At 43.8% G+C, this 26130-nt stretch overlaps 1 protein-coding gene across 3 annotated transcripts in view; it reads left to right on the top strand.

Moving 5' to 3' along the window:
• The window catches only part of LOC111868329 (flocculation protein FLO11), a gene marked incomplete at its 3' end in the record, with an annotated part of 242484 nt that overhangs the window by 32707 nt on the left and 183647 nt on the right, over nt 1–26130 (top strand). The window contains 1 exon segment of one of the 3 annotated variants that reach the window (XM_033753011.1): nt 7604–7633. Within the exon segment in view, the coding sequence (XP_033608902.1) occupies nt 7604–7633 (30 nt within the window). 3 annotated transcript variants of the gene reach the window in all.

Genomic DNA, 26130 nt, shown 5'->3' on the forward strand with positions numbered 1-26130 from the left:
AGCGGGGAATCGAATCCGAGATTCCCCAGAAGAGGAAAATAAAATTTCTCGCCTTAGTCATCTTCTGTTCGTAACTAATTAAGCACTAGACTATGAAGATGTAATGTGGAGTGAATGTATAGATCCATACATTCTTGACCTCAGCGTAATTAGAGATGAGTGATCAGCTTCACACCCCAGCCGCTTTACCCCGGTACCCATTAGATAGGATGCTGGTTGGGCTTCAGAACTGGTCTGGACGACGTGGAGAACAAAGAATCTTGCCTCTACTGGGACTCGAACTCCGATCCATCGGTCATCCAGCCCTTAGCAAGTCGTTTTGTCGATTGCGTTATCCTGGCTCCCCTTAGCTATAGTGGTAAATGTGTATACCACTTCCTTTAACCACTTATAACAATGGTTCCTATATATATAAACAACCTGATTTAGAATTAGAAAATTTTTCGTTTTAACCACACAGTGTACTTATGTGTGCTCCTCTGAAGGTTTGCTACAATGGTCTGTTAATAATTATAAAGTTATTATGTTGGACATTATCCATTGTAAATGTAACTAAGACATCGGAAAATGTTTAACATAATTCTATAAGTATCTAGTAGTGTCGCGGCATGTTGTCTCTAGGGTATGAACTGAATATTTAAGTATTATTCTTATGAATTCTAGGCTCCACTTCATCGTAATATAAGTTTAACATAATATTTTGCCCCGGCGCAGCCCACTCCCCAATCCTAAAATCAAAATTGCGATTGAACGCAAGATCCCCGCTTAGTTTCTTCTTTCTGCCTGTAAAAAAGTCCACTTCCCATCGCTTTACCTTATCTTCTTCACTTCCCATCGCTTTAACTTCTCCCCAACCCACCTTTAATGCAAATTGTGAACGAACTAAGATCCTTCAAGGCCCGTAATGTTTGTTAGAAGTGTAATGTCTCTTGCTGCCCTCCCACCTAACTTTGTCCCCTCTGTCTCGCTTTTCCCCCCCACCCCCTTCAGGCCTCATACGTTTAAACAATTTCAAATTTTGTGTTTCTTGACCTTTACTTTGGTCCTCAGAATAACTTCTAACTGAAACAAAAAGACGTATTGTGACATCGCGCCTGAAATCCGGAATAGCGGAGGTCGAGTGGACGTTCATTGCTAGGCAACGACTCGGTAAATAGGTTCCGCGGCAACGAATGAGCAAGTAAAAATCGAGATAGTGTTGGGCTATAACGATGGAAAATGTATTTTCTGTTGGATCCGCCCAGGTGTTATTAATGAGGACTCCAGTCCAGCTGATTCAATCCAATCCAAAACTCATCAATAGTCAGAACCCTAACACACGTGACGATATGTTCAAATACATATTACCTCTTTATCACAAAATACATTTACTAACTGGGTTCATCTAGCTCAGGACATAGGTCACTGACGGGCTCTTGTGAACACGGTAATGAACCTTTGGGTTGCATAAAATTCTGGTAATTTCTTCAGTGGCTGAGTAGCTTTTGGCGACCCAAGAAGAAGTCAACTCCCTACACTGTAGCCCATTTCGAACTTTTTTTTTTCAAAGTTCTGTTCCTCACACGCAAGTAACCGACTGATCTTTATAAATGAGATGGAATAAGCGTTCTTGTATGTATGCTCTGCTTGTGTGAACGTCATAACTTGCAGATGAAATACCTGACAATAAATTCAACTTATAACGAAATCTCAAGTGATCCAAACATTTTTTCCATTTTGGAAGAGATTCAGGTCACTACGTAGTTAAAATACGAGTATAGTAGGCACAGGAATTTCATTTAATCGAGGTTTCGTTTTATGCAGATTTCACAGTGCTTTAAAAGGAAGAAAAAATTGTAGCAATAATTATACGCACTTATATCTATCAATGGCTATACAGCCCTTGTGGACCTTGACCGCCTTTTCAATTTCTTAATCTGTATACAGTCGGTAGGACTCCCTGGAAGAGGGATCAGCCTGTCGCATGCCCGCTACCTACACACAAAATAAACACACACAGATATCCATGCATCGAGTGGAATTCGAGCCCACGATCCCAGTGTTCGAGCGGGCGAAGACAGTTCATACCTTAGACCGCTTCGCCACTGTGAGTGGCATACGTGAATTTCAGTGACGTAATCATGTGTGTTCACGCACGGGCAGAGCACCGCCCCATAGATTACCGTCATCATGGTCTCCATCACGCCATGAGTCACGTGCAGGCGTCACAGATACCTTGGTCGTTAGGTTACTATGCATAGGTACAAATTAAACTTGCGCATTCCGTGGCCCGTGAGACTGTCCGGCACGACCAGAAGTTAACGCCAGTAGCAACGCACTTGTAGCCTTCTTCTCCTCCTCCTCTTCGTTCCCTCCTCAAGTCACTGGATACCATAACCCGTTCATGGCCGCCTCAGGTGAATCGTCTGCCTTTTCTTTTTTCGGTCTTCTAGCGTCTGTTTTCCGTTTGTTGTTACATTTCAAGCTTTTTTTTTTTTCTGAACCCATCGTAGCTCATTCGGTTTACATGAATTGTCCATTTAATCTGGCGATTTTTAATATATTGTTCTTAATTAAAACTCTTCTTTTTCAGTGTTTAAAGATTAGGCCCTCTTGCATGTTCAGTTCAGAATAAACTTCTGAGACAATCAGTACTTTAGACTGTGACTAGGGATAGGTGGATGGAAAGCAGGCCCAACGCAAAGTTCCCGCATAAGGTGTTGCTGTGGGCCCTTGAGACTCATTAGGTATCACACATTTGGTCTTTTGGCCTGCCCAAGTTCAGCACTAACTTCTGAAACAGTGTATCATTCAGGCATCTGGTACAGTAGTTGGACGGAGAACAGGCCCAACGTTTAAGTTCCCCGCCTCCAGAGTTATGAGAGATCCTTTAGTTTCCACGCATTGGACACTCCGGCCTATTCTGATTCACGGTTTAGGTAAAGCTATCCCTGTAACAGGCCCATAGGGTTGTGAGACGTCGAGGCTCCCACATTTTCTTTAGACAATCAGCTCACAGATGGCTGTAAGTTTGTCAGCCTTACACGTCGGCAGCCCTTTACCCCCCATGAAGATTCCTGCTACTCATTTCTTTTAGACGCTTAGTCGACCCCAGGGCCGTATTGCGGCTGGAAGGGTTAGGCAAATTGGAAACATCAACCTCATCGGGACTCGAACCCACGAACTTCTTGCTTATAGGATAGTGCCTCAACCAACTACACTACCGCGTGCCCGCCATCCACAATTTAGTCTGAAAAAATAAATCCTTTAACCATCAGGTAGGAGCCTTTTGACGGGGTTCGTCCCGTCTGAAAGCCTGTCCGTAGCAAACACAAACACAGATGAAATGCAGACATAGAATAGAGACTCGATTGTCATTCGAACCGACGAAAATGAGCATCGTATACTGCTCTATTAGTTCAGGAGTGTTTTGAATTGAAGATTACTGTTTTCTACGGTGTGACGCCGTGTAGTCTGATAGAACAATACCAAAGTTTCGGTTGAATAGGCATCTACCTTCTTCAGAATCCCACTCTTCTACCGTGAAGACAGAGTCAGCAGGTTGCTTGTATCGTGTTACGTCCCACTGATCCTGAAGATGAAGGCAACGTACTCCTCCGAAATATTTCTAACATTTCTAACAGACTTGTGGCTGTCACAACCCCAAAACGGTAATCATATTCATCGAAGTGAGACCCTTACATCTCGTTATCTGCTAACCTTGGCCCTAATAGCTTATTGTATTCAAAAATACGAGTAATATAAATTTGTGTTACAAGGATACTCGTTCTCTTGCCTTGTTGCTAAGTCTGAGTTGGCGACTAATTGCCTATGCATAGTGCAGAATGATTTACTAACGACGGGTTTTTATGCTGGACTCCCGTGAACTAATTTGCACAAGGCGCAAGAGCGCGTTCAGGGATTGTCATGTCTCTCCTGTCCGGCCGGCTGCATGTTCTAACCCGACTATCGCGAGATTTATTTAGACTAATTCTGGTGCGAACGTTAGTCACTGGAGGCCAAATCTATTCTTTTTTTTTCTGTCAGCAATCGCGGTAAGCGCGCGAAATTGTAAGGTGGGGGCGAAAATATCGATGTTCGTTAACCATGGTAACCGCATTGAGCAAAGTAATAATAAGGACCATGGTAACAATGCTAATGTAAGAAAGAAGCTGCACCATGGAGGCTTATTGAGGAGTGGATGTATTAATCCACATATTCTTGGCCTCGGCACTAGCTGGAGGTGAATGGTCAGTTTCATGCCCCTGCTGCTTAACATCTTTGGATGAACAACCCCAGAACCGGATTGGACGACGTGGAGAAGAGGAAAATATTGACCTTACCGGGACTCGAACTCCGACCCCTCGACCGTTTAGCCAGTCGCTATACCGACTGCGCTATCCCGGCTCTCTTGCTAGCAGTGCTGGCCGTTGTAAATACAGGAACTGAAGTAGCCATGCCGATCCCAGTGGCCGCGCGGTCTAAGGCATGAACTCAGGCCGCCCATAGCTCAAGCGGTTAGTCGCTGGCTTTCCACCGCGGCGGCCCGGGTTCGATCCCGGGTCTGGTGAAGTGGGATTTGTGGTGGACAAAGTGGCGCTGGGGCAGGTTTTCTCCGAGTACTTCGGTTTCCCCTGCCAATCTTCATTCCACCAGTTGCTCCACAATCACCCTCACCTATCATCTGGGGTTGGTACAATAGGCCAGAAGTGGCCGCAGTACAAGGGACTTAGTCTCACCTCACTAGCAATAAAAAAGAAGCATGAACTATCTTCTTTCGCTCAAAGCCTGGGATCGTGAGTTCGAATCCAACTCAATGCATGTTTGCGTTTATTCTATGTTTGTGTTGTCCTGTGTTTAGGTAGCGGCCTTATGACGGCTGATCATCCGTCCAAGAGTTCTACCGACTATGTAAAAAGATTACAAAACTGAAGATGAGGTCAGTGCCCGACAAAGGGCTGTAGAGCCATTGATCAGTGAATGAATGAATGAATGAAGTAGCCATAGAAATCGATTATAAAGCTTCATTAAATTTACGTGCATTTGTATAGGGTTCCGGAATACCAAGACACAAAGGACCCCTGCGGAGACTGCGCGCTGGGGTACGCCGTTCTGACTTCCAGTTCTGTTGCTAGCACCGACTGTTAGTAAAATCCGAAACCTGAACCCGCTGCGACATGCTAAAGAACTCAATGAATCAGGATTCTTTATGTTACTCATTTGGTAATGGAATTCGCTCCAATTATCGAATTCAGATGGCCATTAGTTTGCATATTGCTGTCTGTTGAGATATGACGCCGTATATTCTAGTAGATCGTGATTGATATTTCTGTGGAACGTGCTACGTATATTCCAGGTACCTTGAGGACGTCCCAGAAGACATGTTCATTACATTCTGAAGGACATCAAATATTCACTATCGTGAACACATCCTACACCGTTTTACCCTATCCTGCACCAGCTGAACTGAAATATATTTCTGCCATTCTATCTTATATCTCCCAAGTGATGTCTTCCTATGGTGTTCCAAGGTTAAAATTTTGTATATATTTGTCATCTCCCTCAGACATGGTACTATATGCCAAACGCATCTCACGATTTTTGCTTAATTTTAATATCAAATTTAGTTTAAATCGCAAAGTTCCTTATGTTGTAATTCTCTCCATCATTCTGTAACCTCCTCGTTAGGCCGCGCCATAGCTCAAGCGGTTAGTTGCTAGCTTCTCACCACGGCGGCCTGGGTTCGATCCCGGGTCTGGTCAAGTTAAATTTGTGGTGGTCAAAATGGCGCTGGGGCAGGTTTTCTCTGAGTACTTCGGTTTCCTCTGCCAATCTTCATTCCACCAACTGCTCCACAATCACCCTCACCTATCATCTGGGGCTGGTACAATAGGCCAGAAGTAGCCGCAGTACAAGGGACTGAGTCCCACCCCACTAGCAACAAAAAAAAAACTCCTCGTTCGTAGGTAGAAATATTCTCTTTGATATTTCTTTATGAAATATAGGATTTTAAGCTTCTGTTTAACGCCATAAGTTAGAGAAATCCAGATATAAGAAGAGAGATGGCGGTAGGAAGGAATGGTAGAAGAATAGGCGAAAAAGAAAAGTCATGGGAGAAACGATGAATGATTTATTTCTGGAAGGGGAAGGATGAGCTTCGCTTTGTTAAAAAATCAGTGGAATTAGGCAGAAGATAATTTGATGGTGTGTTAAGCAAATGGGTGCCATTCTGATATTCATGTGAATAAAATGGAAGTCTTAAAATTTAGTTCCTACCAAAAAAGGAAAGGCACCATGTCTTCACTAATATGGCCAGTCACTTAATACTGTTTACTGGAATAATCGGTGGTTTATTTCGAGAATCACACAAATCCTATACCACGCTCTTTAAACGAAATATAGTTTTTGTGCGTGTATTAAAGCACGTGGTACGTATGGTAACCAATATGCAGTAACGTTTACAATGATGCCTATAATCTTATGTAATAGCTATCCCTGTAACAAGCCATGGAGGCCCGTAGGGTTGTGAGACGTCGAGAGTCCCACATTATCTAGACAATCGGCTCACAGATGGCGGTAAGGTTGTCAGCCTTACGCGCTGGTCGCCTTTTACCACCCAGGAAGATTCGTGGTACTCATTTCAGTTAGAGGCTGAGTCGACCCCAGGGCCATAATGCGGATGGAAGGATTAGGTCAATCGAGAAAAAAATACCTCATCGAGACTCGAACACGTGACTTTCTGGCTTTTAGCATAGTGCCTCAACAAAATACGCTATCGCGTGTCCCATAATCATATGTTCTGAAATTAAATTTACAATAAGATTTAATGTAATTTATTTCTTTATGTGTACCCAGATATTGGATGTGTGCGCTCACGTGATGAAATTACCGTAACAGTACGAAAATATCTGAGCATGTCAGGTATTTGTTAGCTACAATAATTATATTTTAATATATTATTTTGGCGCTTTGAATTCCATTCCTGGAAATGACATATTAATGAGAAAACTTTCATGATTAATTTACCAATGCATGATTTCGTATATGAGTGTGGGGGTAAAATTATTTTCATGAAGAAACACAGGAATTGCATACATATTTCAAAATGTCACACCGCCGTGGACTTCGGTCTGACCGACCTAACGCGAGACCCACAATTGCAATGTTCGAAATAAGACCGCACGTTCCTCATGATTTATGAATTACTTACATGACTGAGTTACCTATTCCTTCGTGAGCCTGGATAGCTCAGTCGGTATAGCGACTGGCTGCGGGCTGGGCGGCCGAGGGGTCGGAGTTCGAGTCCCGGTAGGATGAAGGATTTTCTTTTCTCCACGTCGTCCGGACCGGCTCTAGGGTCCACCCAGCCTCATAGCAAATGGGTACTTTGGACTCTTTCCCCGGGGCTAAAGCAGCCGGGGCGTGAACCTGACCACTCATCTCCAACTAGTGCCGAGGTCAAGAAAATGTGGATCTATACATCCACTCCCCCATACTCCTTCATGGCATAGTGCTTAATTAGTTAAGCCCAAGGACAGTTTTACATTTACCTTTTACTTATTTGTTCTCCTTCGCTTTATCCCTTCCTCAGTTTCTACACCAGTATTTTTCTCCCTTTTTCTAGTTTTGAAATCCCTGTCTTCCACAACACGTGGTGAGTATTCTGTGGTGGTCATCCCTGTGAAGCAATTGAGATGGTCTTCGAAAATATGTTTAAACTGCATAATGAGGAGCTCCATAACTTGTACTCTTCTCCAAGTATAGTTAGAGTGATCAAGTCAAGGAGGATGAGATGGACAGGGCATGTAGCACAGTAATGGGGGAGAAGAGGAATGTGTATAGGATACAGGTGGCAAAAACAGAAGAAAAGACACCACTAGGAAGACCAAGACGTAAGTAGATGGATAATATTAAAGTGGATCTTAGAGAAATAGGATGGAGTTATAGGGACTGGATTGATCTAGGTCAGGATAAGGACCAGTGGAGAGCTCTTGTGAACACGGTAATGAACCTTTCGGTTCCATAAAATTTTGGGCAGTTCTTGAGTAGCTGCACAACTTGCGGCTTCTCAAGAAGGGCTCAGCTCCATGAAGTTAGTCAGTTATTCTAAAATACACGACATTTTCCTTTCATATCCCTACCAATTCATAATTCATAATTCATAACTATCTTCTTTTTCCCAATACATAATCTGCATTGCTGGGAAACAATGATCAGATACGCGTTGAATGGAATGTTGCTTGGCAGCCTGATATACCATGCTCTCGGAATGGAAGAGATTTTTTTGTTTATTTCTACCCCAAATTATGCACTCAAAACAAACATTCACGTTTTCCGAGAATGACTGAATTCCACCCCTATTCATGGAGCCCTGAGTATTACCATGGGATTAGGAGTGACTTCATTATAACTGTTTAATCTTTCGAAATGTGCTTTCCGAATGTTATTTGCTGTCTCTTTTTGTTGACTGTTAACACAGATTTTTATGTTTTATATTAAGCTAAAAAAGGAGCCTGTATTGGCCATTCAGAGGCAAAAGAAGAGATCGGAAAACGTATACAGGTTGACCAGAGCAAAACATAGTTACAACGGGGTGATCTCAATGAGAAGCCAATTATATTTCCAGAATTTTAGTAACACGTGTTCAACTCAGGCGTATAACAGTTCTCGGAAATTGCGGTTGCGTTGCGGTTGCCAGTTTCCTTGGTGTGTCCTGCCCTAAGGGAGATGGGAACTGAGAAATCCAATGACCGAAATTATAAAATGAAGGAATTATTTTCAGAGAGATTGAAGAACAAGCAGACAGAACGTCACTGCGAAGTGCCTACTGTTACCGCTTCATTTTTGAGAGGTCCCACTTCAGTTCTCGTCCTGGAGATTCCTGAGCTTCGTCAGTTTCTCCGGGTAAATACCTGATTAGTACATAAAATAGGCCACCTCCGCTTCCTTCTACTTCATAACTCATTTATTTCTGTTCATTCTACTGTTATATGATATATAATTTGAACAACTGACAGCGTCCTTAAGTAAACCATAAATAAACAGTAAGTTGTAGGAGTTAAAGTTCTCACACCCGTGGTTATGAAGAATCCTTATCTTCTGGGAATTAACGCCGTGTAGTCCGTTGAAAACGGATTGGAGAAAACTGCACAATGAGGATTTTCGTAACTTTTATTATTTGCCAACTACAATTAGAATGATGCAGTCAAGGAGGATGAGATAGGCAGGGCATGTGGCACGAATGGGGAGAAGAGGAATGCGTATAAGATATTGGTGGCAAAGCCAGAAGGAAAGAGACCACTAGGAAGACCAAGACATAGGTGGGTGGATAATATTAAAATGAATCTTAGATAGGATGGTGTGGTGTGGACTAAATCGATCTGACTCAAGATAGGGACCGGTGGAGGCCTCTTATGAACACGGTAATGAAATTTGGGTTCCGTAAAATGCTGGGAAGTTCTTGAGTAGCTGCAGAATTGGTTGCTGAGCGAAGCAGGTAGAAAACAGAGCTCATACATCCCAGAAACTTCATCTCTTCAAACAGGAAGTTGGATATGGGATTCACAGCAGCGTCTGTGTCTTATGTGTTATAAAGCTGAGTTCCTCGGAAGGAAGTCTCACCGAAATACACGGTGTTAGATCCCGAAAAAACATGACCTTCGAATAAGTAACAATTACACGTACTTACTTAATCTTACTTACTTACTCATGGAGCTGAGCCCTTCTTGAGGAGCCGCCAATTCTGCAGCTACTCAAGAATTTCCCAGCATTGTATGAAACCCGAAGGTTTATTACAGTGCTCAAAGAGCCCCCACTGGTCCCTATCCTGAGCCAGACCAATCCAATCCATACTATTCCAAACTATCTCTCTAAGATTCATTTTAATATTGTCCACCCACCTACACCTTGGTCTTCCCAATGGTCTCTTTCTTTCTGACTTTCCCATCAATATTCTATATGCATTCCTCGTCTACCACATTCGTGCTACATGCCCTGCCCACCTCATCCTCCTTGACTTTATCATTCTAATTATACTTGGAGAAGAGTACAAGTTATGAAGCTCCTCATTATGCAGTTAAGTAACAATTAAATTAACAAATAAATAACAAAATACGATACTTCATTCAATTTCAAATCAAGGAAAGCTATCCCTGTAGCAGTCCGTGGAGGCCCATGGGGTTGTGAGACATCGAGGCTCCCACATTTTCTAGACAGTCGGCTCATAGATGGCGATGTGGGTGTCAGTCTTACGCACCGGTCGCCTTTTACTCCCCATGTACGAGTAGATTCCTGGTACACATTTCTGTTAAATGCTGAGTCGACCCCAGGGCCACAGTGCGGGTGGGAAGAGTAGGTGAACTGAAAAACCCAATGGTGTAATGTGTCCCTTTAATCTCCAAGGTCGAAGAGCATAACAAACAGCTTTGTTTGAGACTTGCTTCATTCTCATTTCTCGCTTGATTTCCTTTTTAACCCTGAAGGTTGAGAGGAAGTGTTCCTCCGAAACGTCGGCTGATTTTCAACTGACTACACGGAGTTATATCTCGGAAGGTAGACTTTTTTTTTTCTTCTTCAGATTTTGAGTTCTTCATGGAAGAGTCAAGGTTAATTCTGTCCTTCGTGGAAGAGAATGAATAAAGAGATCCACTGTGAAAATTTGTAAGTAAATGAAAGAGCCCTTAATGAAAGTGTAGTTACATCAAATAAATAACGGCCTCCTTTTCGTCTCAGTTCCCTTGCATGCGTATGCATGTGTTTGAACAAGTGCGCGGTGTGACGCATGGACAACGTACGATTTGCAGAGTCTTCATGGTTCTACAAAACAGTTACAACATTTGTAGGTCCATCTCGAAAATACATGTATAAACTTTGTCATTTTCACTTAATGTCGTCACACGATAGAGCGACTATAGACGGGGTTTGGATTGGTAATCGGGTTTATTGAGTTCTTACGCTCTTAACAACAGTTACAGAACGTAACTACAAATAAGTACGACAGTCTCACTGAATTACACACTCCAAATATCACTGCAACTACAACAACACACATAAAGTGTTCTCAGTCTTCACTAGCCGTTTCTTGGTAGCGGCTTTCAACGGCGGACGTTCCCCTTCCTCTGGGTTCCCGAACTGTCCCTAGCTTCTCAGCGAACTACTAGTCCTCGTTATATATTCCGGACACGGACCGCACAGGAAACGTCTCCATTATTGTATGTTTTCTCTTCGCCGGGGTAACAACATATCCGTAGAGATGTTCCCTAGCAACAGCTTGTGTACCGTCGCCTGTTTACGCAACTGTTGCTTGGCGGTGGGTCTGCATGTCACAATATACGAGGATAAGTGGTGACGCTGTATACATGATGTCAGTTCGATTTTTTTAACTTGGACACAGGTTTTCCTGACTGAAGTTTCTCATGGTTTTTCAAAGTAGCTCCAGGCAAATGGCGGCAAAGTACCACAATCGAGATACAATCGATTCTTTACAAATCCTTCCTAACGCATCATTCATGAGTCGTCATATTGTCACATGCAGTGGGTTTGGACGTGACTAACAGACGAGTTCTGGATTGGATGATTGGATTTATTGCACCTTATACACTCACACAACTCGGGACTGCAGGCAATACAGCATTATCGCTGATCTACACACTTCATAGTTCACTGCTACACAAGCACTGCGGTTCTCAGTCTTTACTTGTCGTATCCTGGCAACGGATTTATAGCGGTCTCACTGTCACTTCAAATCACACATGAAGTCTTCTTTGCACAGTCTAATTAATTTCTTGTCTTTTCTTCTCAGGCACTTTCGACTGCCATCTCCGGAATTTGACCCCAATTCTCGACAACTAACTCAAAAGTCCTTCTCTGTCGCTTTATAGCCTCTCGGCACGGACCATACAGAAAATGCAGCCTCTCTATTGTTGAGAAGACTTGTTTAATGAACCATTGCTTATCAGTGGACCTTTCATTGTTGCGCGCGTACGATTCCGGGGGAATGCGTTTACCGAGTCGTTGCCTAGCAATGGGGCTATACATCACAATATTATTGGACGATACACGGAATCTTAGAAATATTTTGGTTACCGACAGCTTCCTAAAGTAACCCATAAAAGTTGTTTGGACCGATTCGTTGTGTATTTAAAGGGATAGCTAAACGGTTTGTGTTGCGATGTTTTTGTAGTTGCTCCTCAACTCCGGTGAAATTCTGCCGGACTGACTGGAATCACATCCCGTAAGAACTTCAAATCCAACACGCTGTATTCTTGTCTAGCGAGTTTTTTAGGGTACCAGCTCTGAGTATTGTTTGTATACGCAGATGATGTAACGCAGCTCAAGGTCGAATTATGTTCAGTAACGTAACCTTATTAGTTCTCTCAGCCATAATAATCGAACGTTGCAAGAAACCTCAAATTTGCTTCCCTTTTTCTTTCACACGAATGGAACTCGATTTATTCTCCCACTCGTTAAAGAAAGTAACAGCACGTGCTGTTGTTGCTCCTTTGTGTGTTAACAAACACAATAACGCTTCCTCCCAACACACGATGTCCTTATGTTTGTTTCAAGCAAACAGTTTGTTCACAGGCGGGTTTGCCGTCGGTTTCTCTCTACGGAGACCCGCTTTCAGTAAAAGGCAGTAAATCCTGGATTTGTGGGAGACGAAGAGGCAGTGGGGAAGTGTTTTCTACTTATAATTCTGCCGATTATCATTTCGTCAACTCTCCAATACCTGTTCTCTCTGGGAAGAGGCCCACATTCGGTCTCATTATCAAGAGACTCATCTCGTTCCAACAATAGAGACATTTTACATACGTATGCAGTTAACCTTAGCTTTGTTACCTTTGAAACAGAGTCGATTTTTGCTCGGACGCCATAGTAGATTATTGAATATCGAACAACATCGAAATCCATGCGATCACTAACACTCGTCTCAAATATGCGATATATCCTTATTATTTTACTTTGGAAACGAAATGTAGAGTCACTTTATGTTTAATCAATCAAATACTAAGCCATTAAGGCACATGGCGTAGAAGTATAGATTTACCATCTTTGATCTCGGGAGTAGATAGAAGTGAACGGTGAGCTTCAACCCTAGGGGTAATCGCCCGAGGAATTATTGGATTAGAGGTTGGATGGGCCACAGGGTCGCTCTGAACGCTATGGAGGAGAGAAGAGTCAAACCCCGGCTCTCCAGCCTATAGCCCGTCACTATACCGACTGAGCCATCAAGACTCCTTAGATGATATCGATACATAACTCGAATCAAATCAGTACCGTTAGAGCCGTTTTCGAGAAAATCGCGGTTTTGTTTTAGGGATCCATTTGAAGGGTGTGTATTTTTGGAGTTGGAATGATCGTGTTTGCCGGAATAACGACCCGTGAGAGATAAACTCATAAACAGCGAATGTGGATAAGACCCGTATGTCCGTTCTGGCGCTAGCGAGGCGCATTATTGTCTAAGACGTACAAACGTACTCTTGATATTAGAATAACGGACTAAGCGGAGACGACATACATTTTCACATACTTTCACAAGCCGATCACAGTGGCCGCGCGGTCTAAGGCATGAATTGTTTTCGCCCCCTAACACTGGGATTGTGGGTTCGAATCCCACTCGAGGCAAGGTTGTCTGTGTTTATGTAGTTTTGTGTGTAGGTAGGGACCTTGTGACGAGCTCATCCATGCTCTGGGAGTATAGATAAGAAAATGAGAAAGTGGCTAGGGCCTACAGGGGCTGGAGAGCATTCGATAGACAGGCAGAATACCGCATTTACGCATGTATAGGCCGCAGCACAATTCTCAGACAAATTATAGAAAAAATAATTTTCTTGGAATATTATTTCAGGAGTAGAACACCCTGTATTACTAATTATGAATATAATTTGTTTTTAAATGAAGTGTGATTTCGAATATAAGCCGCACCCCAGTTTTCCTCTTGAATTTTTGGCAAAAAAAATGTGCGGCCTATACATGCGTAAATACGGTATTCTGTCAGTTTACTTGTTTGTAGCTCAGTATTTCTGTAATGTTATTTTCCATAAGCAGGATGCTAACTCTGTCACGGACTTTCCTACCCCGCGGTGATAATGGGAACATAAGCAGAAGACGACGTGGACCAACATCCCCACAGCAGTGAAGGAATGTCGAGCTGATGATGAGTGCTATTTGTGAAGACTATGGAAACTTTTGGGGCACGCGGTAGCGTAGTTAGTTGAGGCACTATGCTACAAGCCGGAGGGTCGCGAGTTCAATTCCCCGTGAGGTCATGTATCTTTTACTTGACCTAATCATTCCAGTCGCACTGTGGCCCTGGGTTCAACTCAGCCTCTGACAGAAATGAGTATCAGGAATCTTCCTGGGGGTAAAGGGCGGCCGGCGCGTAAGTCTGACAACCTCACCGCCATCTGTGAGACGATTGTGTAGAAAATGGGTGAGCCTCGATATCTCATAACTCTGTGGGCCTTCAAGGCCTGTTACAGGGACAGTTTTACCTTTTTTTTTTTTGTGAAAACTTCGAGAAAATGATCGATTTGCTAGTCTGTATTCACTGTAGAAAGTCGAATCACGGCTTTTTAACCATTCTTGAGTATAGCCCAGTTCATGTGGGACTGATCTTTGCTCTAAATATGAGAACCGGTAGTGTCCGCTTCTGGGTGGTTTGTTATTAAAAGGTATCCAGCTTCGATTCCTCTTATTTTTAATTACTGTTAACAAACTTGTTCAAGCATTCACTAAAGATCACCCTCTACCCTCCACTCGGCCGAGTACAGCTGTTCTTTACTGCGGGCTGCTGGGAGAATGGAGGGCGCAGCATTTGGACCTCACGTTTCCCGAGTTGTTCTTTGATGATGGGCGATGTTTAATTACGCTACTATCCTGAAATGATGCTAGACAGACGCTGGGAAAATATGAAAATTTGTAGAACTAATTTTTGGGGAATATAAAATACGGTTTAAATATGGCAACAGTGGAGGAGCTAAGCTTGTAAAAACTAATATGGAAGTTCTTTTTTTTTAATGACTCAACAGCTATGGATGTTTTTCATATCCATAGTTAAGTACTTTTTACGCAAGTTATACGAGTTTCGTTGAAATTAGTAGAGCCCGTCGTTGTGACTGTAAAAATAAGTTCATTTTTGTTTCAAACGATATAGTCTGTAGCCCATTCGCCCGTAGGTATGCCAAGTGGCAGGCGTGCCAAATAGTTTCTTTGTTGATAACAGACGATGCTTGGTTGTAAATATTTATAACTTTGAATGAACTTCCTAAACAATGAATCCAATTTTATTCTTTCCCTGTATAATGTTAGGAACTTGGCATCTGGCCACTGAACTCATTTCTAATGCAGTATTCAAAACAAACTACGACCACTGAGCGTAAATGCTACCAAAGCGAACGATATACGAGTATAAATAACTTTTGGGGAACAATTGATAGTCCCAGTATCGGACAAGAAATTCCCAGCATCTTACGAAATATCAAAGTTCATTATGATTCTCATGAGAACCCACCACTGAAACTTCTTACTTAGCCAGAGGAATTTTATCCACAAATGCACTCATAATTCCTCTTATATCCACTCGTTATGCTCCCGCGAACACAGGAGAAACAAATGCCTCGACCTTTGGCATTTTACGACTAATACAGTAAGATATTGTCGCGTATCGGGCGTATATCGCGACAAATAAATTCTCGATGTATTCGATGTAGCGATTTTATTTCACATTCGCACTTACAGTCACCCAAATTACAGATTTACGATTACTGCTATCTGCAGTATCACAATTAGTACACTCCAAATGCCACAATACAACTGACTAGTTGCTGGCTAACTCGGCGGTAGCTCCAGGACTCACTGGCTGACTCAGTACAACTCGACTCAGCGACTGTTACAGTACAACTGACTATGAATAGCCTTCGCTGCTCCCTATGTAGCCTCGATCGGACAATACGGCCACGTAATAGGCACCCTTGTTGCTAGCCACGCTGTCCGGTTACGTCACCGCTGTTGATTCGCCTTGCATAGTTACCCGGTTACGGGGCTCGGCTATCTTCGGCTCCGCTCGGCTCTCTTCGGCTCCGCTCGTGACGTCACCGCGCATGGCTGCCAGGATGCGGGGTGATTACTCGCCTATTACGCGAGCGTTACGTTACCGCTGAGGGGTGGGAGGGGAGCGCTGACTCACCCGCCGCGTCACTGCTGGTGTGGGGGGGGCTCGGCTTTGCGCAACATGTCACAATATCATTTAACGTAATGAACACGCATTTGTAACCCGAAACTTTATGTCAGGCGGCATTAAGCAGGTCCATAAGACGGTTACGTTCCTCATCCTCACTTAACCCCCATATCATGCATTTTTTTATTCCTTTGGCCCTACAGCCCCAATTTAGGCCTTGGCCTACCTCCATGAAACTCTCCGTTTCACTTCGGTTTACTAGATCTCAGACATTCGGTAGGATTCCTTGGGCGGGTGATCAGCCCTTCTCAAGGCCTTTTTTCTTTTCCTTGGCACTACAGCCCCAGTGGGCCTAGGCTTACCTCCATGAACTTCTCCGTTCACTTCGGTTTTTCTAGATCTTAGACATACTGTAGGACTCCTTCGGCGGGTGATCAGCTCGTCGCAAGGCCTCTACCTGTACACAAATACAGAAAAACGCACACAAACATCCATGCCCTGAGTGAGATTCAACCCGCGATCCCGGCTTCTGAGCGAGCGAAGACAGTACATGCCTTAGACCGCTCGGCTACCGTGACCAACTCTCAAGGCCTCTACTTGTACAAAAATAAAGAAAAAACGCACATACAGACACCAAACATCCATGCCCTGAGTGGGATTAGAACCTACGATCCCGGCTTCCGAGCGAGCGAAGACAGTTCATGCCTTAAGGTTCGGCCACACAGAACGCTACGTACGCTATGTTCGCTATACGAACAGAAAAATATGTCCCTTTATTGCCAATGTGACTGGCCACACAGACTTCCGTACGCTACTTACGCTATGTTCCCTCTGTTAGCTGTGTCGCAGAGTGTACACAGCGTACGTAGCGTACGTAGCGAACATAGCGAACATAGCACAGCGCTCTGTGTGGCCGAACCTTTAGACCGCTCGACTACCGTGACCGGCATATCGTGCATTACAATATAGAAAACATGACCACAATTGTAAATAATTGTATTTTGCTGGATATAAATAGTGAACTACAACAATGTTTATTTAACGTTTCGTATGATAATTTTTGCTCAGCGATGGCACAAGGTGAAACGAGCGAGTCGTGGATGAGGGCTCGATCTCGTCAACATTAAACATTTATTTGTACGAGTAACCCTCGTCTTAGGCCGCACCATAGCTAAAGCGCTTTTTTTTTTAATTCGCTAAGTGTGTGGGGGGGGGGGGGGAGACCACCTGAGGCCACTCGGCGGGGGGGCCCCCGGTTGGCCTTTNAGTCCACCTGAGTCCACTCGGTAGGGCGGCCACTGATTGGCCTTTTGTAGCCTGCCCCGGGTGAATAGCTCAATCGGTTAGTCGCTGGCTTCCCACAGCGGCGGTCCGGGTTCGAGCCCGGTTTTTGTAAAGTGGGGTTTATGGTGGACAAAGTGGCGCTGGGGCAGGTTTTCTTCGAGTACTTCGGTTTCCCCTGACAATCTTCATTCCACCAAATTCTCCATCATCATAATCACCCGGGGCAGGTACAGTAGGCCAGTCAGTGGCCGACTTGCCGAGTGGACCCAGCTGGACTCCACCCCCTACGATGCGAATTAAAAAAAAAAACCTTCGTCTTCGAACATTTTATTATATTGCTGTATGAACAAGGAGGTAACGAATACAAATATTATGTTTCTGTCTAAAACACGGTCCTGTTTGTTTTCATTTAAAAACACACCGTTCCGGGGAATGGATTCTGTCTCGGAGAGATAGGGACTAACTCTGAGTAGGTTTTGCCTGAAGACGGAGACAACCCAATCTGCGAAACGGTGTTTTTCTAAATAAAAAAAAACACAGGACCGTGTTTTAGACAGAAACGGGATAATGTCCAGAAACATAATATTTGTATTAATGTACCCTGGACACAAACTTATAGACCTTAAGGACGTAAAGAGTTAGGACGATATTGCTGTAAGGTCGCATTAAGCCAAGAGCTCTTTGTACATTGACAGTGATTGTGTTTACAGACGCAACATCTAATTTGGCTATTTGCGCCTATCTGAGAGCTAACAGCGCGTATAAATTGTGTTAATGAAGTGTAAAGAGGGCTCAGCGTAGCGCGAATAATTCAGACCTGAAGCATAAAGAGAAGAATTGGAGACGGTTTCGTCTTATTTTTATGAATAGTTTATATTGAAAACCGTCCGAATCTATTTCCCGACGCCGTGTAAGTGGACATAACTTCTGTACCGGCCAAATTAGCTCAGTTACGCACAACAAGTATTCAGGAGGAACCCGGATTGAATCTCGGCGTGTAAGAGGAATTCCTTGAGTAATCAAGAAGCATTAGCTTCTGAAAAACGCCTCTCATCGAGTATATTGGTGTACAGGTAGCGTTCCTGACCTGTAACTGGACGTTCTGGAATCGAATTTTGAATGGTATTTATCAAACCCAATAAACAGATCCAAGCCGATCACAGTGGCCGTGCTGTCTAAGGCGGCCCATACACGTACGAGTCTGGTTCGCAAGTCCGGCTCGGCGAGGAGCCGGGATCGGATTAATTTCACCACACACATATGAACGTGGCGACCCACACACGGACGAGTTTAGCTCATTGGAACCCGAGAAGAGTCGGACTCGCGAGCCAGGCTCGTACGTGTATGGGCCCCCTAAGGCATGAACTGTCTTCGCTCGCTCGAACACTGGGTTCATGGGTCCGAATTCAACTCAAGGAATGGATGTCTGTGTGTAGGTAGCGGCCTTGCGACGGGCTGATCCCCCGTCCAAGGGGCCCTACCGACTGTGTATAGGATTAAGAAATTGAAAAGCGGCCACGGTCCAACAAAAGGACTGTAGAGCCATAGATAAAGAGACAGACCCAGGACAATACCTAAATTAAGCTAAGATGGTTTCCTTTCCAATTCATTAATTCAGCAATCGTCCTGCAATTTGACGCTATATAATCTGGATACAGCGTCGTGAAATAAGGCACAAAAGAACGCCTCTACTGAATGGAGTTACTTTTTCATTCATGCAATCAAATAATCAGACACGTAGGACGTTAATACAATAATAAATTATCTTCTCTCCGACGCACAGAAGGGGTCATATTTGTCTCTCCTTTGTAATTAGAGGTCTGTTAGGTCAGGCAGTTCCCTCAGGCGCTGTGTTTTACAGACGCGCTACTTCGTCGCGATAAAAATGTTTTCTCCCTTAAATTAGTTAGAAACAACATAAACGTATAATTATATAGGACACTGTCCTGGAGGTACATCTGACCACTCTTCCGCCTTATTTTGTTTAAAATGTGTTCGACTCTGTTCTCTTTCAGTGCTAACAACTGCGGATAATATGAGGATTTCTGCACCTGGAAAGAGAGAGCAGGTATCAAAATAATGTAACTTCCAGAATAATCCTCCTCCTCCTTTTCTCCTCATCTTATTCTTCTGAACGAACCGGGTTAGCTCAGTAGGTATAGCGACTGGCCACGGGCTGAAAGGCAAAGAAGTCGGAATTCGAGTCCCGGTAGGGTGAAGAAATTTCTGAACAGCGTTAAGACATGTTCCGAGTTCACCAAGCCTCTTATGTAATGTGTACGGGGGGGGGCTAAAGTGGCCGAGGCGTGAAGCTGACCATTCATCTCCAAGTAGAGCCGAGGACAAGAAAACGTGGATCTATACATCCACTGCCCCAAACGTTTTCATGGCGTAGTGTGCTTAATTAGTTAAGCACAGGGACAACTTTACCTATGCCATGATCTGATTATGATTTTTCTCTTTTCATGGATTAGAACCCCGGATTCATTTCTCTTTCGCTGAATCTTGTACGCTCTGTATGGATGGGAGAGCACATGCTAAATGGGGCCCTCGTGACACAGTTGAACTATTAGTCCTCGTTATATAGTCCAGGCACGGATCGCGCAGAAAACATCTCTTTCATTATTGCGCGTTCTGTCGTTTCCGGGGAAACGTGTCCACGAAACTGTTCCTTTGCAACGGCTGTTGTACTGTCTCATGTTTACAAAGCTGTTACTTGACAATGGGTCTACATGTCACAGTATTAATCTTTCCATGTACATCCAGGTCTGTCAGTATAGTACGAAGATACTATTCTATTAATATTATCCTTCCATCTACGTTTAGGTCTCTCAGTGTGGTAGGTACCAAATCTGTGGATTTCGGTTGCTGTCGATGAAGAGGAATAACATGTTCACATCTCGTACATCGCGAGGCACATGGAATATATTTGTTAGCACGAAAGTGAAGTTGTGTTTGGCCTGCCAGATATAGACCACAAAGTGTATTTCCGTAGGTCGTCAAATATTGATAACCACCCTTCCCACACGGATCTCTCTCTCTGTCACTCTCGGCTAACGATAGAGTGACGAATGGAACTGAAAATCCAACGATGCCAGCTAAGAGAAAAGCCCTAGAGGAAATCAAAGGTCACAGAGAAATCAATGGACCACAATTATAGACCTATATAAACTTGGATTTGCTGTAATATTTCAGGTCTTCACGATGATGAAAATGGAGCCGGGATAGCTCAGTCTTCACAGGGACGGACTACAGGTTCGATTCTTGGGAAGGGCGAGAAATTTTTCTTTATGTCACAGCGTCCAAACCGGCTCTGGGGTCCACCCAGCCTCCTACGCAGTGGGTACTGGGGACCCTTCCCTTAGGGTAAAGCCGTCGAGACGTGAAGCTGACTATTGACTTCCAACTAGTGCCGAGGTTAAGAATGGTCGAACTATACCTCCACCCTCAATATGACTTTACTGTTTATGCACAGGGACAACTTTGCTTTTATGAAGATGAAGATTCGTATTGACGTCTTCTGGCTTTGTGTCAGTTGCCTTAACCCCCAGCTGTGGCTCTCAAGTAGAGACAGAATATCCCACGCAAAAGGCAAAGCTATCCCAGTAACACGCCGTGAAGGCCCATAGGGTTGTGAGACGTCGAGGCTCCCACATTTTCTAGACAATCGGCAAACAGATGGCGGTGAGGTTATCAGCCTTACGCACCAGGGGTCGTTTTGCTGTGTAACGTAGGGGTGAACATGTAGAGTTGTCCCTGTACCATGCCATGACAACGTGTGAGAGGGCGGAACTATACTACACTCATTCCTGCCCTCTGCGTTAGTTCGTAGTCTCGAGCAAGTCGAAAGCTAGTCTAATTGAAGTTTCAGTAGATTTCTCCACCCACCCCCCCCACCACCACTCCAGATAAGTGTCAGGTTAATAGAGTACAATCTCCTTAATCCGACAAATATGGGACTAAGGTACCGCCGGATTATCGAAAACGACGGATTACTGCATAAAACCGGGACAAAACACTCAGCCTTCTTTCTGTTTTTCCTGATATCGTAGCACGTCCAACGCCACTTTCTTTAGCCAAATTAATGAGTTTTCACATTTGTCAACTTAATTATTTCCGCGTTGTCACTTAAAGTTTTATGTTTACATTTGTCAGAACTGGATATCTTCAGCTCACATTAAATCCAACGCTGTATGAAAAGAACTGCACAGGAAATTATACTACTGAAGAACTGAAACACTATATACTAGCGAGGGGCTAAATAAATCAGTTTGTGAAGCTCCACTCAACACGTCAGCCTCTGCTGCCTGTAGAAACCTGCACAGGGTCGCGGACTCCTGATGCCGGATTACTGGATGTGTCGGACTGGCGCACGGCCGGATTACTAAGGTTGTACTATACATAATATTAGACTAGTATTGTTTACTTCCACATCCCTTCCATTATCTTATTCACAAGGCGTCATACCACAGGACGCCATATTCTGAAATGGCAGCGTCCTTAATGAAGTCGTGGTTAAATAAATGGAACAGGGTGGTCAGCTTGACGCTCCGGATGATTTCCCCCAAGGGAACGTGTTTCTGGCATCCATTGGATAGGCTGGGTGTTGAGATACCTGGTGTGGATGATATGGAGGAGACAAAAATATCTGTCCCTGCCGGGAATCGAATCCCGGCTCTCCAGCCGTCCATCTCGTAACTGACTGAGCTACTCCGATTCCCACTGCTAAACCTACAGTATATAATCTGTGTGGCCAAACTGTGGCACGCGAGTCTCGTGATAATTTTTTGAAACGTTAATGAGGTTCGAGGACCGCTTCTGTTGTCTAATGATCAGAATTCCTGGCTGCAGATCCAGAGGTCCCAGGTTCGATTCCCGGCGCTACCAGATTTTCTTAGCAGCGGTGGGTCTAGAACGGAGTCCACTCTGCCTGATGAGGATAATTCAGGAGCTATTTCAAGGAAATAGATGCTCAGGTCTAGAAAACCGAGATTAACGGCCGTGGGGATCCGTTGCGCTTACCACGTGACACACACTCCGCAAAAGTTGGCACTAACTTCGTCGACAAGCGGCGGTCGCTCGGTCGGTATAGTCCGCTTGCTGACTACAGGCTACGGACTTTTTTTAATGAGGTTCGAAGGGGGAAAATATTGTTCGGTCTCCTTTGTACAGATGTTTCAAGTGTAAAGAATCTGGTACAGAGAGTGCCTGTAAATATACATCTGCCTCATCCAATACATGTCTGTTCGCGGCTCCTAAACGTCTGAAAAATAGTGTCACGTGTCTGGGGTTCCGTGACGAATAGTATCGAGGTTTTGGATTGGATTTATTGTCACTTCTTTGCAGTTACAGCCAATTACGACAGCTCACAGTGACTAAGACTTGCTCTGTTCCGTCCTGGACTACGAGTGTCTCCTCTTCCACTGTTAGTGAGATGGTTTTGATTCACGCATCGGTCACTTTTACAGCTTCCGGTGTCCGCTAGCTAGCACTGAACTTCTCAATTCTTTTACGACTGAATCATTGAACTCCCTTACGAACTCTGTTTTTATAATTCGGGGCGAACAGAGGAGAGATACCTACCTCCAACAATTCGTCTGTTACCGCGTCTATTCGTTACCACGGGAACGTGCTTACTGAACCGTTGCCAAACAGTAGACTATCCCATGTCTATTTGTTGTCGCGGAAACGTGTTTACTGAACAGTTGCCCAGCAGTTCGTCATAATAGCATATGAAGCGCCGGCTTTCAGTAAGTTTGGCCACTCCTGGTATGTAAAATAGATACAGACAGAGAAACATAACCAAACAGAGTATGTCTTGCTCAAGATCATTACATACAAAATTCGCTAACAAAGTGTGCAACTCCCATCACTTCTAACAAGGTCTCCTCGCCATCCTCCGGAAGGGCAAACAAAAAAGGACTTACTACAGAACATAAAGAGAGAGAGAGATGATGTATCTTAGCAACGACATACACATGTGCATGATCTGATGTACTCACAAAGCTCTCCGATAATATACCGGTATCGTTAATAATTCCCGCTTGCATGAAAATAGAGAAACGTTCTTTTGTTTTTACATTAAGCTTATCCACGTTGACAGCTCAACATTCTTCAATGTCTGTGCAGTAAAAAGAACGAGATAACTACGAAATCAAGTAATTAATTTCATGTAGCAGAGTCATTCTTCAGCTAGTCAAGAAATTAAACGCGATTCATGAAACGTCGATTCCTTTCCGTGTTCAGAAGAATCAGCCACTGGTCTTTGCCCTAAAGCTAATGAAGCGATCCCACATTTAATATACTGTCACGTGTTCATAGTGGCTATAGACGGAGTTTGGATTAGTAATTATATTTACTAAATTCTTACAGATCCTTGAATAGAAGTAATTATAACCGTTTAACTAATTCACACTCTTTACAGTTCGCTATAGCACGCACTTAAATTTTCTAAGCCTGCTGTGTCTTCACCGGTCTCCCGGTAACGGCTTCCAACAGCGGACGTTCCGCTTTCTCTGGGTCCCCGACCTGTCCCCGGCCTCATCTACCGGCTTCTCACAGCAACAGCTTAGAAAGACTGAACTCTAGCGGTTATCTAACTCACTGACTGATAAATTGCTACTGGTCCTGGCCAGCACAGTTATTCTTAGTTCCGAGTGCTGTGGGGCTCATGACTGTATGTTATTTTCATACCGCTCTATGAGTCTTCAGAACGTGTCACTAGCACGCGTGGATGCGTGCGTTGCGCACACGCAACAGAGGAACACGTCATGTCCGCGATGACGTCACGCAACAGTAGAAGAGATGATGGCAATCGTGTTCTCTGTGAGTTCTCTCCGAGGCTATATCACTCGGCCGACCGAGTTCATTTCAGTTAGTGTAGTGGAGCTAGTTAGTGGAGTGGAGTATAATTTAGCTTAGAGTCGACAGTTGTGGGACAGTTGCCAACCGGTAAGAACGTGAGTACGGAAGCAGAAAACACTGTTGAAAGCCGTTATCCGACAACCGGTGAACACACAGCAGATTGAGAAGACTTAAGTGTGTGCTGTAGTGAATTGCAGAGTGTGAATTAGCGATATCGCTATAGGTACTTGTAGTTACGATCTCTAAGTGTTCAGTAAATCGAAATACCAATCCGGACCCAATCTCTAGTCACTCGATCACGTGACAATACTCATGTAGAATAAAGGAAGCATTTGCATGAAATTTGTAGATTGATATAGGGCTTCAATTTGTCACTGCTGTGATTGTGAATACGTGTAGTTCAGCCCTCTCAGACAGAAGGCTGTATAGTCGAGTGAAAGTCATACTGGTTTATTGCTTGGATTACCTTTCGACATTGAAGATGGAGGCGACATGTTTTTACTGAAATACACCGCGTTATATCCCAGAAGACAGAACTGTTCTGTTTTAATTGAAATTTATAGAAAAGAAAGGTCATTATCTTTCTGTTTTAAGATGAATTTATTTTCCTATACACGAAATAAAATTATTCAAAAACAGGTTTACTCTTAATACAAAAATATTCCTCCGTTTCAATGCTGCTTTGACACACACTTACTTACTTACTTACTTATGGATCTGATCCCTTCTTGAGGAGAAGCCAAATCTGCAGCTACTCAAGAATTTCCAAGCATTTTATGGAACCCGAAGGTTCATTACCGTGTTCACAAGAGCCCTCCACTAGTCCCTATCATGAGCCAGATCAATCCAATCCATACCATCTCATCCTGTCTTTCTAAGATCAATTTTAATGTTGTCCACCCACCTACACCTTTGTCTTTCCAGTGGTCTCTTTCTTTCTGGCTTTCCCACCAATATCCTATATGCATTCCTCGTCTACCCCATTCGTGCTACATGCCCTGCCCACCTCATCCTCCTTGACTTGATCATTCTAATTATACTTGGAGAAGAGTACAAGTTATGAAGCTCCTCATTATGCAGTTTTCGCCAACCTCCTGTCACACACACACACACACACACACACACAGGGGTATCTCAAGCGCACCGCGAGCACCAGCAGGTTGAGAACCACTGTTTCAGAATGTGTTGAGAATACGTGCAATTCAAATGGCCACCTCCCCCCTCCGCACGTAATTAAGACCGTCGCCCTGCCGCTAAACTGACTAGGCTATGTTGGTAATCTAACTCAAACTGATGACTAATGCGGGCTGTTACAATTGAGTATGAAACTCGGGCCATGCTGGTTCTGGGGCAGAGGTGAAGTGCAGAAGAAGATCCGAGGCTCTGTGGTCCCATCTGTTCAGTGCTTAAATGGTTGTAAAGGAACAGGGGCAGTTAATTTGCTCTTCTCCACGGCGTCCAGACAAGCTCTATCTCGAGAAGGCTTCTATCCAGTGAGTACCAAGAGGTCTTTTCTTGGGGTTGAAGCGACCAGAGCGTGAAACTAGCCACTCATCTTCATTTATTTATTTATGTTTTAATTAACTGTTTTGTAATTTACGAATATATTGCTCCAACCGTATGAAAAGTGGTTTAATAATCAATTGGAAAGAATGTGGAAGGTTAGGATCGTAGTAAAACACACTTTAAAGTATTCATTCATTCATTCATTCATTCATTCATTCATTCATTCATTCTACAATGGCTCTACGGCACTTTTTTGGGGGGGGCCCTAGTCTCTTCTTCAGTTTCGTAATCTTTTTACAAAGTCGTTGGGACTCCTTGGA

The sequence above is a fragment of the Cryptotermes secundus genome, unplaced genomic scaffold (assembly GCF_002891405.2).
Source record: "Cryptotermes secundus unplaced genomic scaffold, Csec_1.0 scaffold1368, whole genome shotgun sequence".
Lineage (NCBI taxonomy): Eukaryota > Metazoa > Arthropoda > Insecta > Blattodea > Kalotermitidae > Cryptotermes > Cryptotermes secundus.